The sequence below is a fragment of the Meriones unguiculatus genome, chromosome 7 (genome assembly GCF_030254825.1).
Source record: "Meriones unguiculatus strain TT.TT164.6M chromosome 7, Bangor_MerUng_6.1, whole genome shotgun sequence".
NCBI lineage: Eukaryota > Metazoa > Chordata > Mammalia > Rodentia > Muridae > Meriones > Meriones unguiculatus.
This window is the reverse complement of record NC_083355.1, coordinates 17,367,878-17,383,153: the sequence shown is the minus strand read 5'-3', so window position 1 is coordinate 17,383,153 and position 15,276 is coordinate 17,367,878. Positions and strand designations below refer to the sequence as shown.

The 15,276-nt window shown below is 39.9% G+C and overlaps 1 protein-coding gene across 10 annotated transcripts in view; it reads right to left on the bottom strand.

Annotated features, from left to right (window-relative positions):
* The window catches only part of Kansl1 (KAT8 regulatory NSL complex subunit 1), a 126,144-nt gene that overhangs the window by 5,956 nt on the left and 104,912 nt on the right, over nt 1–15,276 (bottom strand). For 7 of the 10 annotated variants that reach the window (XM_060386568.1, XM_021631872.2, XM_060386566.1 and 4 more), the window contains 4 exons: nt 11,364–11,535; nt 3,897–4,079; nt 3,234–3,422; nt 2,779–2,927 (listed from right to left, as the gene is read on the bottom strand). In XM_060386568.1, coding sequence (XP_060242551.1) covers nt 2,779–2,927; nt 3,234–3,422; nt 3,897–4,079; nt 11,364–11,535 — 693 coding nt within the window. The remainder of the gene's footprint in view (nt 1–2,778; nt 2,928–3,233; nt 3,423–3,896; nt 4,080–11,363; nt 11,536–15,276) is intronic. The other 3 variants (XM_021631877.2, XM_060386569.1, XM_021631876.2) reach the window with 1 other exon arrangement.

Here is a 15,276-nt window from a genome sequence, read left to right as displayed (position 1 = left end):
CTGCAAGAAAGTATTAGTGACAGCATACCCAAAAGCTTCTGTCATTGTCACATCTTGGCTTAAGTTCTATGATCCACACAAGACATGAATCTTGGCAAAGCCTTGAGAGAGAGACAGCTTTTCTTCTACCTTAAGTCGAGTAAAGCTCCTGTTAGAGACAGTGTGTATTTCCCTGAGAATTCTCAGGCCTCTGGCTTGTATCCTTCACCCCATTCTGCTGGCACCTAATCAATTTAATTTAACTACTTGTTCCTATTTGGAGTTGAAAAGGTGTGTCTGTGTGTGCGGGTGCACATCCAGCACAGCATTTCTAAACCTGACTTCACAACAGAAGATTCTGGGTTCTCCCCTACTTTAAATATGTTTTGGGGGCCTGGAGAGATGGCTCGGTGGTTAACAGCACTATCTGCTCTTCCTAAGGACCCGAGTTCAATTCCCAGCACCCACATGGCAGCTCACAACTATCTGTAACTCCAGGCCTGACACCTTCACAACAATACATATAAAATTAATGTTTTGGGTGGTCTTACTATGCAGCCCAAGCTGGACAGCTTCAAACTCATGTTCCTCCTGCAGGGTTTCTAAGTCTTTTTTTTTTTTTTAATGCCACTGGATTTCAAGACACATATAAAACACACAATTTGTTTAAACTATTATTTAGTAAGTTTAAATTCCAAATGATCTAGGCTTAAGTCACTACTCTTCAGACTCATCAGGTCTGACAGATGAAAACATAAATGCTAACTTACCAAGACCCGGACCTTAGAGTTCAGATGTTTTAATGAGAATCATTCTTTTCTCTGTTCTCTGATCATGTGAAACCCTTTGCTAGTGTTTGGTTGAGTGTGTGAGGAATATTATACACCTAACTCAGACAAAGTCTGTGAGTGGAGAAAGTGAAGGAAAAAGCCTATTTGGAGAGACAGTCTGATCTGTAAGAGCAAAGAATAATGTGAGTTTCTACCTGATTCCGGGAGCACATTCTGCGAGCTCAGAGCTTCTATAATAGCCCTTCTCAGGCCAAGGCTGTGCGGTGTACTGGTGAGAGAGCTGACTCTGTAGTCAGACTGCAAGGGTTTGAATCACAATCACAACCCTCACAAGCTGCCTCACCTTATGAAATACACTCAACCTTGGCAAGCTTTAGTCTTCGTGTCCACAAAATCAGGACTCATAATGCCAGCTATTTATCAAAGGGTAGCATAGAATTAAATGGGGGGGCAGTATGTGCACTGATCCTTTTGCCTCAGGCTCCGGAACGCTACAATTATAGACTATCTAGCCCAGTAGCAAAAGTGATTAATAAATATCACAACACCAGACTTTATTATATTATTATTATTGTTATTACTGGGTAGTAGGGAGTTGAGACAGGGTTTCTCTGTGTAGCCTTAGCTGTCCTGGACTTACTTTGTAGACCAGGCTGGACTTGAAATCAGAGTTCCTCCTGCCTCTGCCTCCCTGAGAGCTGGGGTTATAGGCATGCACAACCACACCAGTCTCTAGAATTCTTCATCATCATCATCATCACCATCATCATCATCATCACCATCATCACCATTATTTTTAAGATTTATTTATTGGGGCTGGAGAAGTGGCTCAGAGGTTAAGAGCACTGGCTCTTCTTCCAAAAGTCCTGAGTTTATTTCCCAGCAACTACGTAGTGGCTCATAGCTATCTAATAGTAAGACCTGATGCCCTCTTCTGGTGTGCAGGTAAAATAAACAAATAAATAGATAAATAATATATATAAAATATGCATAAACATATAAGTAAGTAAAATAATAAATACATATTTTTAAAAAGATTTATTTATTGATTATGTATACAGTGTTCTGCCTGCATGGCAGAGGAGGGCACCAGATCTCATTACAGGTGGTTATGAGCTACCATGTGGTTGCTGGGAATTGGAAGAGTAGCCAGTGTTCTGAGCCATCTCTCCAGCCCCAGAATTTATTATTGCGAATATAGTTTCACTTGCTTGGGTAAGTATACACAGCTTATAGGTATGTGTTTATGAGGCTATGTCTGGAATGACTATGCCAATAGCGTCCTGAACAGGATTCCATAGTAGTGATAAAAGAACGGACTCCAAGGGTCTGAATCACAACTACAACCTTCCTAAGCTAGTGCAAAGTAGGGATTATGCCCTAAACAGCCTTCCATTTTACATATACTAAATGTAGGTATGACCACAGTAGCCTGCCTACTACATCAAACTTCTCTGTACAACTGAAAAAAACATCGATTCTGCATTCTCCTTTCTACCACCAGTGTTCATTCTTAGCATCTTATTGCCACTCATCAATAACAGAACAAGGAAACTGACTGTTGCCTTGAATGCCTAAAAATAGCTCTCCTTTGAAAAGATTAGGGCCATGGTTTTCAAGTTCTGGGTGAAACAGATTCTAGTCACAAAGCACCTTTAGAAAGCCTATCTCTAGACTGAAGGTTGAAGGTCAGACCGTGCCTACTATGGACCAGGCCTTAGTACTCTCCTGCTCAAAAAAATCAACCAACCAAACCCACCATCATGATCACCACCATCACCAAAAAACAAACAAACAAACAAAAAACAAAACAAAAAAAACACCATTGCCTCCACAACAAACTGTTTACCCACGGCTTAGCAGAGATCCATTTTTACTATGAGAAACAATTCAAAGAAAACTCAGCAGAGAGTTAACTATTGTAACTATACTCTCTACATTGGTCTCTACAGGCATTATGAGTGCCTTGTAATTGGTAGAATGTCCTATCAAGCACTCAAGTACTTACAGATGGGTTGGCTGCAACTTGTGAGCTAGAGCTGGTAGGTGTGGAGGGGTCTGATGAAGTGGAGAGCTGTCTCACCAGGGGGCTGTGTGGTGGATGGTGGGTAGCTGTTAAGTAGCTCGAACTGCTCATGTCTGTGTGATGCTTCAACACTGCAAAAGTCAATAGAAAAAGAGAATGCATGGCTAAATGGCTATTGTAACCAGTTAGACTTCTAACATGCTAGAAATGCCAGCAATGCAGACTAAAGGCAAAAAATGCTTTTTTAAGCCTAGAGGATAAAAAGCTGCAGCAAAGTAGTTGATGGGCAGATATTGCATCAGTAAGAAGTGACCTGCATTTAGAAGCAATGGTGTCCCCTACTATGCCTTTCTAGAGAGTGATTGACAAAGCTTGGGTTGTCCCAGAAAGCTCTGAGCAAGTGCCGATGCAGGTAGAGGTGCCGGGCCTGGCCCTACCTTCACTTCTCTCAGATGAATGGTCTCGCAATCTCATTTTGCTGTGGTTTGGGTCATGCACAGGTGGCGGTGGGTTGAGCAAGCGCTCTGCTTTTGGAGCTGTCACTCGCTCCACCATGGGCACAGCCCCCACATCGTCTAAGTGCTGCCTGTGGGTCCTGTCAAGCCGGGTTTGGTGATGGGACAGCTCTGAAGAGGGGAACAAAAAAGAGCTGTGAAGTACATTTACTCAAATCTTAATTGAGTTCTGAGCTCTTCAGTTCTCCTTAGGCCAGTGTTATATATGCAGGGCAGCAGGATAGATCTTTGGGACTCAATCCTCTAGTTAATGATACAATAGGTAGGCCAGGGACAGGGAGTCACAAACAGAAAATTTTAACACCAAGCTTCAGAAGACAACCTGCACAGGTGGACCCAGTATCATGTTACTGCTGGCTGTTCATGAACATTTTGGATCCTGCCTGGTTGACAGCTTCCAAAGTCTATCGGAGAGCATCCAAACTAAGCAGACGTGGTAAGCTATGAGCTGGATTTCTACTGAATAACTAAATGCCTTTTCCAATTTCAGAATAATGGAATAGCAAACCAGTAATTTAAAAATATAAAAGGTGTAAAATGCAGCAATAGTGATTCCAGAGGACTCCTCAATTCACTGAAACTTACTGGCTGTTGTAAGGAAGGAGTTCACCAACTTGTGCCTGTCTTTACGAACTGGATCTGACAGACTACACTGCATGGGTGCTCTGTGCTTAAGTGAAAACTTTTTGGTAGGTTTGATCTTGTCAAAAGGCTTGTTTTGCCACTGAGACTTCAGCATGCTCTGCAAGTGCAGGCTTGTGGGAACATCTGTAAGAAACATAAAACATTGCAGGTTAGTCCAAGAACCTAGCCACTGGGCTCCTCTGTCCTTGAAGGGTGTTCAGCCCCTGACACCCCAGAGGTCAATATATCTATCTCACATACCTCTCTGGCTTAACAAGTGATCTAACTTGCCAAATCAGGGGCTACCACATGGAAGACCCACTTAATGTGAACTCTATTATTGTCCTGTCCTTGCTATCTAGAGCCCTATCATATTGTCTTTTGATTGTTTTTTTTAAAAGCTGACTAGTTAATGTTAATACTAAAAAACTAACTACAAATCTTCACTAATTTTTCTTCTCCCTCCCCACCCTCTTAAACCAAAGTCTTAACTATGTTGCTTAGGATGGTCCCCAAATTCCAAGGCTCTAGTGATCCTCTTGCACGAGCCTCCTGTATAGCTTTGACAGTAGCTTTTGACTGCCTCTAAGTTAGTACGTATTTTCCTAAGAATTAAGTATTTTGGTAATCCTCTGAAAAATAACTTCTAGGGTTCCAATTATTTTCCTGTAGACTTTAAGATATTCTTCCATTGTACCCTAGCACTAGTGCTTATTCACTAAAGATAATATAAATCTCTTTCAAGCTTTTGTGAAAAATTGCCAAACACAGCACTTTAAAAATGTAGGATTACTATGAGATTGCTACAGTCTAAGATAGACTGTCTCAATAAAAGTCAAACCAGGCCCTTTCATACCTTCTCAATTTTGGCAGCCGAGATTAAAGATATAAGCTATATAAAGATAAACCACTTCTGGTTTTTTTTTTTTTAAAGCAAAAAAACAAAACAAAACAAAACAAACATGTTTGTGTATTTCTGTGTGTATAAGGTATATGTGTACATAACTCAGGTGTCTAAAGAGACCAAAGGCTTCAAATGTCCCTGGGTCAACATGAATGCTGGTAACTTGTTAAAATGAAAGAAAAGTCCCAGCTATTCAATTTTATCAATGAAGACTCAGGAGCCATACGCTGGGGTGGAAACTTGTTAGCTCAGAGAAACAGAGAAAGCACCCAGCTGACCTTCCTACTCAATCCAAGTCCCGAAGGAAAACAAAAAACAAAACAAAAAAAACCTCTTTCTCCTTCAACTACCTTCCTCTTGGATTAAAGGTACATGCTAGGATAGAGCCACAGCACAAACACTTGTTTACAGTAAACAGAAACCGCTAGGATAATATTGAGCCATATCATAATTACAAACAGGATTTTACAGCTCACAATCTCCTGGCTCACTATGGGGTTGGATAGATATCCTGTAACAGGAACTAAACTCAGGTCCTCTTCAACAACAATATGCATTTAAGAGATGAGCCATTTCTCCAAGCCCCTCAATTCCGGTGTTTTGGTTTTTGTTCATTTGTTTGAGACAGGTTCTTTCTATTATGTAGCTCTGGCTATTCTGGAATTTGTTGTGTACTAGGCTGGCCTTGAACTCACACAGATCCGCTTGTCTCCAATTGTGGGCCACCATGCCATCATCATATTTAGTTGGAGACCTGGATATATGAGAGACACTGTCTCAAAAAGAAATAACCACCCAATCTCACAAAAAAAGAAAACAACCTCCTTGCAAGATATACCTGTGCAATAGTGACACAATTATGTTAAGGGAGTAAGCAACCACTTAAAACAATCAAACAAAGCTGGACTTAAGGCCCAACCCATGAGACAGAACCCACACTTGACATGGCTAAGACAGCCAAGAACCTGAGACTATACAGGTCATGAACCCATAACAGTAGAGGAAAACCCACTACTATTATTCATCTAAAGGAACACAGCAATGAAGTGATTCCTAATGACACATTGCTTTACCCATAGATCAGAACAGCACCCAACCCTCATCATACTTCTTGCAGTAGATACTAATTAACACAAAGACCCACAAATGTAAATAAAATGTGCTGATGAGAGACTTTCTGGGACTTAAGCTCTAAATGGAATTTTTTTTTTTAAATCAAACTCTTCCCCCTCAAAGATCTATGAGGTTGATAAGAGTGTAGAAGGATTTTAAGAGCTAGCAGTAGTAGGGTATTTCAAGTAAACAGCATCTTCCAAACACAACAGGACCACAGGACTGGTAAACATATGAATTCATAGATTTTGACAACACACATAAGACCTACAGAGATTCAAACCACACAAATTGCAGTACTTGGAAGTAGAACTGACAAAGTTCTATTTTTAAGGAAAAAGCAATTGATAAGCACTGATAAAGGGAAAATCATTTTTTTTTCCTCCAATGGAGTGTTACTGGGTAGATCAACCACATACATCCCAGAGTAGGCCCCATGCCCAAGAGTAGTTGGCCAACACATAATGAACTTCATGCTTTTGTTTATTCTTTCTCTTTATTTGGTTTTTCAAGACAGGGTTTCTCTGTTGAGTCCTAGTTGTCCTGAAACACTCTGTAGACTGGGTTGGGCTCAACCTCAGAGATCTAAGTGCTGGGATTAAAGGCATGTGAGGCTGCCATAACCACACAGTTGGACTTCATTTTACAGTGTGGTTTTTATTTCATCCTGTCATTTTCATTTATTGGTTTGTTTGGATTTTCATTTTTGTTGTTATTGTTTCTGAGAGAGAAAGAACATGAAGTTGGGTAGATATAAAGATAGAGAGGACCTGGAAGAAAGGAAAGAATATGACTAAAATATATCACACACAAAAATTTTTGTGCTGGGTGGTGGTGTACATGCCTTTAATTCCAGCACTTGGATCCCTGAATTTCAGTTAATTCTAAGAGAGCCAAGATTTCACAGAGAAATCCTGTATCAGAAAAAAGAAAGAAAGAAAGAAAAAAAAAAGACCCCAAACAAACAAAAACAGAAATTAATATCATGGGAAGTAGATTAATGAATTTTAAAACTGCACCTTTTAATTATAAAGTGTATGCTGATGCTGAATAGATGACTTGGGTAGTAACACTTATTGCTCCATTACAGGACTAGAGTATGATACCAGAATACACATGAGGTGGCTCATAAAGTTATAAGGGATATGTAACTATACCAACTGAGCTATAGTGAAAGTCCTTGTACAAAAGCATTTAAACTGTGGCTCATCAATTTAAAGAAAACTTAAAGCCCTCTTACTGGTGCCTCCTTTTGGCCCTTATGAGCACTCATACCCACACCCAAAAAGGCAGGCATAGACAAACACACAGATACACTTTAAAAGAAAAAGTATGACACAGACAAATCCTGTCTTGGGGGGTGGGGAAAGAGGTATTTATGCTTAGTATAATTCCACTTTCTGCCTGTTTTTTCACTGTAGCCTTGGCTGGCCTATAACCCATAGAAACTGACTGGTTTTGCTTCCAAGTGCTGGGATTAAAAGCTTGTATCACCGACTCCAGTTCACATGATACTGGGGATGGGAATTCAGTGCTTCAACCTTATTAGGCAAGCACAATACCAACTGCACTATATTCCAAGACCCTGTACAAATGTATTTTAACTATGCCCATGACTTAAAAAAAAAAAAATTACAGTCCTCTTACTTGTTTGTGAAGAACATAAAACAGGCCACTTGTGGTTGGTACACATAAATATTTATTCATTTTTATTTTATGTGAATGAGTGTTTTGTTTGCATGTATATATGTATGATGTATGCCATGTGTGTACTTGGTACCTTTAGAAACTCAAAGAGGGTGTCTAATCCCCTGAAGGTGGAGTTAGAAATAGTTGTGAGCTACCATGTGGGTGCTGGGAACTGAACTGTGGGTCCTCTGCAAGAGCAGCAATGGCTTTTAACCACTGAGCCATTTATCCAGCTCCCTTTGAAAGATTTTTAAAAACACACTAAAGTATTATAATGAACTTTTTTTCCTCCTTTTCTCTACTTTTCTTCATCTAAAGGAACACAGTAATGTTTGTGTAACAGCCTTGGCTATCCTGGACTTGCTTTGCAGTTCAGGCTGGTTTCACAAAGATCTGCCTGTTTCTACCTCCAGAGTGCTGGGATTAAAGACATGTTCCATCATGTTCGGTTTATAATGAGCACATATGTACTCTCTCTCTCTAAAATATAAATATATAGATTATCTATATATAAACAACTACCGACCATAATCTGGGGCCTATTTCCCTCTCAGAACTGTGGAATAAAACAGACTGAACATTAAAAATGACTTATTCTCAGTTAAAAATAGAAGAGGTCCGACAGAGACTTAAGAAAACAAAACAAAACAAGCTGCAGGTGGTGGCACACACCTTTGATCTCAGCAGCCCTTTGGAGGGAGAGGCAGATGGATCTTCATGAGTATGAGTTCAGTCACTCTACTCTACCAAGAGTTCCAGGATAACCAGGGACATACACAGAGAGACTCTGCCTCAAAAGACAGAACAAAACACAAGCAGGGGTTTGGGGCTATAGTTCAGTTGCAGAACAATTTTGCAGGATGTGCACACAGAAAAAGGAGTAAGGATGGGAGAGACAAATGGAAGGGGCAAGCTGACAGGGGAAGGGAGAAGATTCACCTATCCTAACCCTCAAACAAACAGCTGAGCAGGATGGCACGCGGCTCTAAAACCCAGGATTCAGGAGGCAGAAACGAGACGGACTGGTACAAGTTTAAGGCTAGCCAAGGCTACATATAATGAGACCTTATCTCAAACAACAGCAAACTATTTCTTAGGTATTGTTGGTCAGAGTGTATACACACAAACTGAGTAGTAGTTATCCTAGGACATGGAAAAAGCCAAAAATCTGAACAGGGACTGTGCCTGCAGCTCAGTGGTAGAGTGTTGCCTATATACACAAGGAATTAAAAGTGGATAAGACGGGAAGGCCTGTAGCTTGAAAAGGGGTTACCATTATCGAAAGGTCAGCCTGGATACACATAGTGATACTGTCTGGGGGGGAGGGGGCAGGGAGAAGGCAAGAGATTCGTTCAGCTGTAGGATGCTCCACACATTACTTACGTAAGATTAAAACACTATTATCAAAGAAGGTGTAGTTCATTCTTTATTAGATAAATGAAAGGAAAATACAAAATGATTAACTCCATCTTAAATTACTGTTTCCTCAAAAACAAACAAAAAAGTGACTGAAAGACTGTGTTTTCAGTCCACTGAGCTGTAATATTCTGTGTTCACTGACTGATTCAGCTCATTATTTTCCCAAGCTTACTCTTCTTGGTGCATTTTCAACACTCATTTCTTCCTCCTGCTGGGAAGTCGTAATACCTGCAAGTATTCATGTTGGTAGTATCTAACAAAACAGCAAAGATTTCCTAGCCAGCAGGTGGTGCTCTCATCAGGTTACTTTTCCCAAAGAGCACACAGGGCTGTGATTCCAAGCAGGAACTAAGCAAAATACTAAATATGGTGATACAGAAACAAAGGTCCTCTCCTGCTGCAATACTAATAAATAATCAAGTGCTAATCCCTCTTTCCACTGTTAGGGATAGAAAAAGCTTCATACAACTACTGAATCTATTTTTATTTTTTAATATATATTGAACACAGGGGGGTTGAACACAGGGTCTTACACATAAATGCAAGCGCTCTACCATCAAGCTACATACATCCCCAGCCCAATTTATCCCCCCCCCCCCCCCGCCTGCCTCTGCTTATCAAGTAAAGGCCTGTGCAGATACCACGACCTGGCCTCCCTGCTCTTTTCACTTAAAACAATTCATTTGTTGTGTTTCACTGTTGTAATGGGAGTTGATTTTTGCTTCTACTGTTGCAGTACAGTCTGGGCTAGCTGACCTGCAAGCTTCTGGGTGACTCTCCTGCTAAGGAAGTGCTGAGATTACAGATGTATGCCACCACAGACTTTATACTGAACACAAAGAATCATGCTTGTGTGGGTTATGCCATTACTTGCTGAGCCATTTTCCTTCCTTTTTTTTTAGACAGGGTTTCTCTGGGTAGCCTTGGCTGTCCTGGACTTACTTTGCAGACCAGACAAGCTTTGAACTCACAGAGATCCACCTGCCCCTGTCTCCCCACATACTGGGATTATGGGTGAGCGCCACTTCACCTAGTATCCTTTCCCTCTTTTGGGCTCCTTCACCCCCACACCCCCCCTTTTTTTAAAGAGATGGGTCCCAGCTGGGCATCCCAGCCCCAAGAAGGCAGAAGCAGGCAGATCTCTGAGTTTGAACACAACCTGGTCTACAGAGTAAGTTCTAGGATTTACTCTGTAAGTCCTAGAGAAATCCTGTCTTGGGGGAGTGAGGAGGGAAAGGGTCTCTCGTTGCGTAGCCTTAGCTGGCCTGAAACTCACTATGTATAAAAGGCTGGCCTTAACCCACAAAGATCTATTTGCTTTGACCTGCTGAGTACACTAAAAAACAACAACAACAAATCAATTTCTTTCTCAGTCTCTTCAGATGAAGTCTTACTATAGATATAGCTTGTTATGCTAACCAGGTGGGCCTCAAACTCATGGCAATTGCTCCAACTCTCCCTCCCAGGTGCTATGATTCTAGGTGTGGACCACCACACCTGGATCTTTTTAAGACAGTCTAAGTTACCAGCAGTCCTCCGTCTTAGCCTTCCTTGGATAGCTAGGATTGCAGGACTGCACCATGAAGCCTTCCCAGCACAATTTCTTATTTGGACAAAAGTAATGGGAGTGTGTTAAAGGTGGAAGATAGATTACAATTTCAGGACAAAGAATGGCAGTTAGTTGTGATCCTAACATCTCTACAAACTGATTAGGAAACACAAATAAAACTACTAATGTCTTTTTGTTGTACAGGGCCACAGACTAGCAACCACATTCAAAAATTGTAAGTGTAGAGGGAAAAACCCAAACAAACATCCAATAAGTTAATAGACAAGAAATTTGATGAAACCAGTGGGTTAGGAATGCAGCTCTGTTGGCAGAGTGCTCCTCTTAAAGACCTGGGTTCAGTGTCCAGCACCACATAAACCCAATATGGTGATATACATACCTGTAATTAAAATAATAAGCTGGGCACAGCCCCCCACTCCTGTAATACCAGCACTCTGAGAGGCAGATCTCTGTGAGTTAGAGGCCAGCCTGGTCTACAAAGTGAATCCAGGATAGCCAAGGCTACACAGAGAAACCCTGTCTCAAAAAAAAAAAAAAAAAAAAAAAAAACACCAACCAAAGAAATGAAAAATAACAACAACAACAAAATTAAAATAGTAAATAACCATAAAAAACCAGACTTGGTAGCATTTGGGAGGCTGAGGCAGGGTCACCTCTGATATCACTGATTTTCTTTCACCTGGAACCCTTTTAGACCTCACTGACTAGACTATAAACTTTGGGTCTTTCTTACCATCTGGAAATGCCAACACAGGGTGAACACAAGAGTCCAACTGGGAAAGACGCTCCAGCAGAGGGGCTTCATAGTGTATTTCAGGAGGCATGGTGTTTACACTGCCTGAACCACACAGTGCACAAGAGGGATTCACATCGCAGATAGAGCGGACGGTGCTATTCCGGTGAACCTGTGAAAAGAAAAATAAAACTGATAATTTGTCGTTGATCAAAAACCTGATGTTCTTGCTGGGTATGATGGTACATGCTTTTGGTCCTAAGCACCTGGATCTCTCAAACTGTCCTCCACCTTCAAAAAACAAAACACAACTCATGACTATATAATGAAAATAAATTACGTATGAATGTTTCCCTTCAGAATTTATGTTAGATTAATTCCTAGGATAAACTGTTTTCTTTAAACTGCCTTAAATATATACAGACAAGATAAGAGTTATATGAATGAATTTAAGTCCTCCAAAGACTTAATTATATAAAACAAACTTTTCCTCCTCCCCCCTTTATTATTTTTAGGCTTTGAGATAAATACCTAATATGGGATCTTTGCAATTTTGTGTAACAAAGAACAAGTCATACACTTGCACAGGGAATGGCACTGTGAAAAGGAATGCTAGAAGAAAGCCTAGTTATCATAATAAAGCAAAACAGGAGCACCAAAGCTCAACCCAAACTGTCATCCCTCTCAGAACTCACACACGCACAAAAAAAAAAATCCTCTTAGTTTTAGTTTCCCCCATTGAATGCTGGTTTTTTGTTTTGTTTTGTTTTTTTTTTTTTTTTTTCCTGAGACAAGGTTGTACTATGTTTGCCAGATTGGTCCTTAAATATCCAAGAATCCCTTTTTATTCTCCTGTGTGCTGAAGTGGTATGTGCCTATACCTGGCTTATAATTATTATGTCTTCTCTGTTTCTCCTTTCTATGAAAATATGAACATAGCCAAGTTGATTCCAAACTACTAATGCTTCTACCTTTACTACCCAACCATCAAATGCTGGGAGCCAATCTCCTGAAAATTAGATTGGGTAAACTAAAGGGGAAAATTCTAGTAAGTTGCAATGCTAGCCAGGCAAGGTGGCACATAATGCCAGCACTTGGGGAAGCAGAGGCAGGCAGATCTCTGTGAGTTTAAGGCTAGCCTGGTCTACAAAGTGAGTCCACAACAGCCAATGCTACAAAGGGAAGAAACCCTGTCTTGAAAAAAAACAAAAAGTTGCAATGATAGATGCTACTGAGAGAAAATGATATTGATATATTATATATGGACTCCATTAATTACTATTTGAAGACAAAATTACCCATCCTACCCACTTAATTAGGACTACAAGACTGTATCTAAACAGGGCCCCCAAACCTTAAACCATCCAACCATTTATCTCTCCATTAAAATAAAAGACTTCCAGAAAAAAAAAAAAAAAAAAAAAAAAAAAAACAAAAACCTGAGAAATGGCTCACCAGTTAAGAGCACTGGCTGCCCTTCCAGAGACCTAGGTTCAATACCATAAGAACTACCACTAAAATCAATTACATTTTCAGAATTGTTATGTCCCCCCTTTCAGTGGCCATTCTCTTTTGCTTTAATTTATCCCCAACATAAATGATCTCCAGGTTTATCTTCTGAAAATACTTTGTGACACTTTCCTGTCAATTTTAAAATTAAAATCTAGACCCAAAACTCAAAACATCTCTGGAATTCAATACCTTTCATAATTTAAGTGTAATTTTCAATTATTTCCAACAAATTTATTTTACTAAAGTCTGTTCCAACACTGGTATTACAATCTACAAATGACAGACATGTAGACAAAATACTCATACACATAAAATAAAAATAAATAAACCTAAAAATAAAAACGCCGTAAGTATCAAAGATAGTGGGACTATACTATTATCTTAGCCACTTTGGAGGCTGAGGCCAGATGACCACAAGTTCAAGACTAGCTGGGGCCATTTAGTGAAAACTTGTTTCAACAGAAAAGAAGTAAGGATAAACTCATTGGTAGAGTGCTTGGATAACATGTGTAAGGACTATGTGTTTACCGGACCCCAAGATCTGGTTCCTACCCAGGACATCCTCACGTAAAACCTGTTCTCGCTGTATAAACTTTGTTCCACCTAATTTAAAGTTGATTAGATGGTTATTTGAATAAATTATTAATGAATAAAGATTTATTAAATGTATGACTGAATATTATTTTTTAAATATTCATGTTCCCTGTTTGACCAGTAAAATACCTGAGCGGGGTAGATGGGGTAGGTATGGCCAAAGTTCGAAGGGCTGGAGCCGGTGAGGACAGGAGGATCACTGGAAGGAGAGGGAGACAGATGATGTGGAAGGAGACACCATGAGTTAGTGTGGAAGAATCACATGGCCAGATGAACATGGCTGGAGAAAACAGCCCATATAATAAGCATTATCACGTATTTTGGGACTATGAATGGGAAGTAGCTCAGATAGGAATGATTACAACAGAGAGCCTGGGGGCTGGCAGATAGATAGGGGCTGGCAAGTTATGAGGATACGTTTAGAGGATTAATAGCTGCCCACTCCCAGGTGAAATAAGGTTGGTCTAAAATAAACAGGTGTCTGTCGTTATTGAGTTCAGTTCCCAGTACCCAAATAAAGGCTCACAACCATCTGTAACTCCAGTTATGGGGATCTGACACCTTCTTCTGACCATTATGGGCATAAGGATTGCAGGCGGTGCACATATACACATGGGCCTACATTGATAAAAAGAGGCACGGTGGTAAGCTTTTAATCCTAGCACTCTCCAGGCAGATCTTTGTCAGTTCAAGGTCAGCCTGGTTCATACAGTGAATTCCAGGACAGCCCTGTTACATAGTGAGATGATGTCACAAAACTCAAATCCTTAAAGATACAGGGTGGAAAGTGACTTTCCGACAACTGATAAAACATGCTACTTAACGCTTCTTTTTTTCAGGCGAAGGCTCATGTAGCCAGCTAATAACTTCAACCCCTGAGCCTCTTGGCTACACCTCCTAGTACTGTGATTATACAAGTGTACATTATCACCATGCCCAACTAGTAACATTATTTTCTTGTCAGCAAATAAAAAAAAAATCACTGAGATTTATATGACAATGACTGAAAGACTGCCAAATTATTTTACTATTTGGGCATTTCAGTCAATTCTCACAATACTGCCCTTTAAAAAAAGATCACGACAAGATTATATACACTGTACAAATGCATAGCAGAAAAACACTAGGCATTGAAAATCCACTGTCCAAATAATTAATGATTACTACAATCTTCTTTTCAAGGTGAGTCATCCAATGTGGTGCTGAAGACCCAATCTGGATCCTCCTTAAGAGTAGTATGTGCTCTTAACCACTGACACATCTTTCCAACTCTATCAAAAATTTTTTTTCTTTTTTGTAAAACAATGGTTACTTCAATTCTTTTTGTCTCATTCTCTCCTTAAGATATTACAACCACTGAGGTCTCCAGTAATGTTGGTCCTGCTAGTTTCATCTTACAACACCTTCTGACACAAACGATCACATGACTTTTCTCCTAGAAACTCTGCCACACTACACTTTGGTGAATATTTTCCTTTCTAAGTCACTCTTGGTTCAGATTTTGTCTTTCATAGCTACAAACATTGAACTACATAAGGAGTTCATAGTCATGACCTCTTCCTTATCTGAGATTCCCAGCACTCTAGTCCACTGTGCTGCATTTTCCCATACCATTTACAGGATAAATTGGGTAATACATTTATTGATTTGTTTCCTTCAATAGTAATTAGGTCATTCCACGAGGAAGAATTTGTTTTTATCTAGTAATGTATCACCAATACCTAGAATATACTTAACTCACTGAAGTTCAATAAGTATTTTACAAAGGAGCATAAAAACGTAAGATTTCTAAAGGAAAAAATATTTT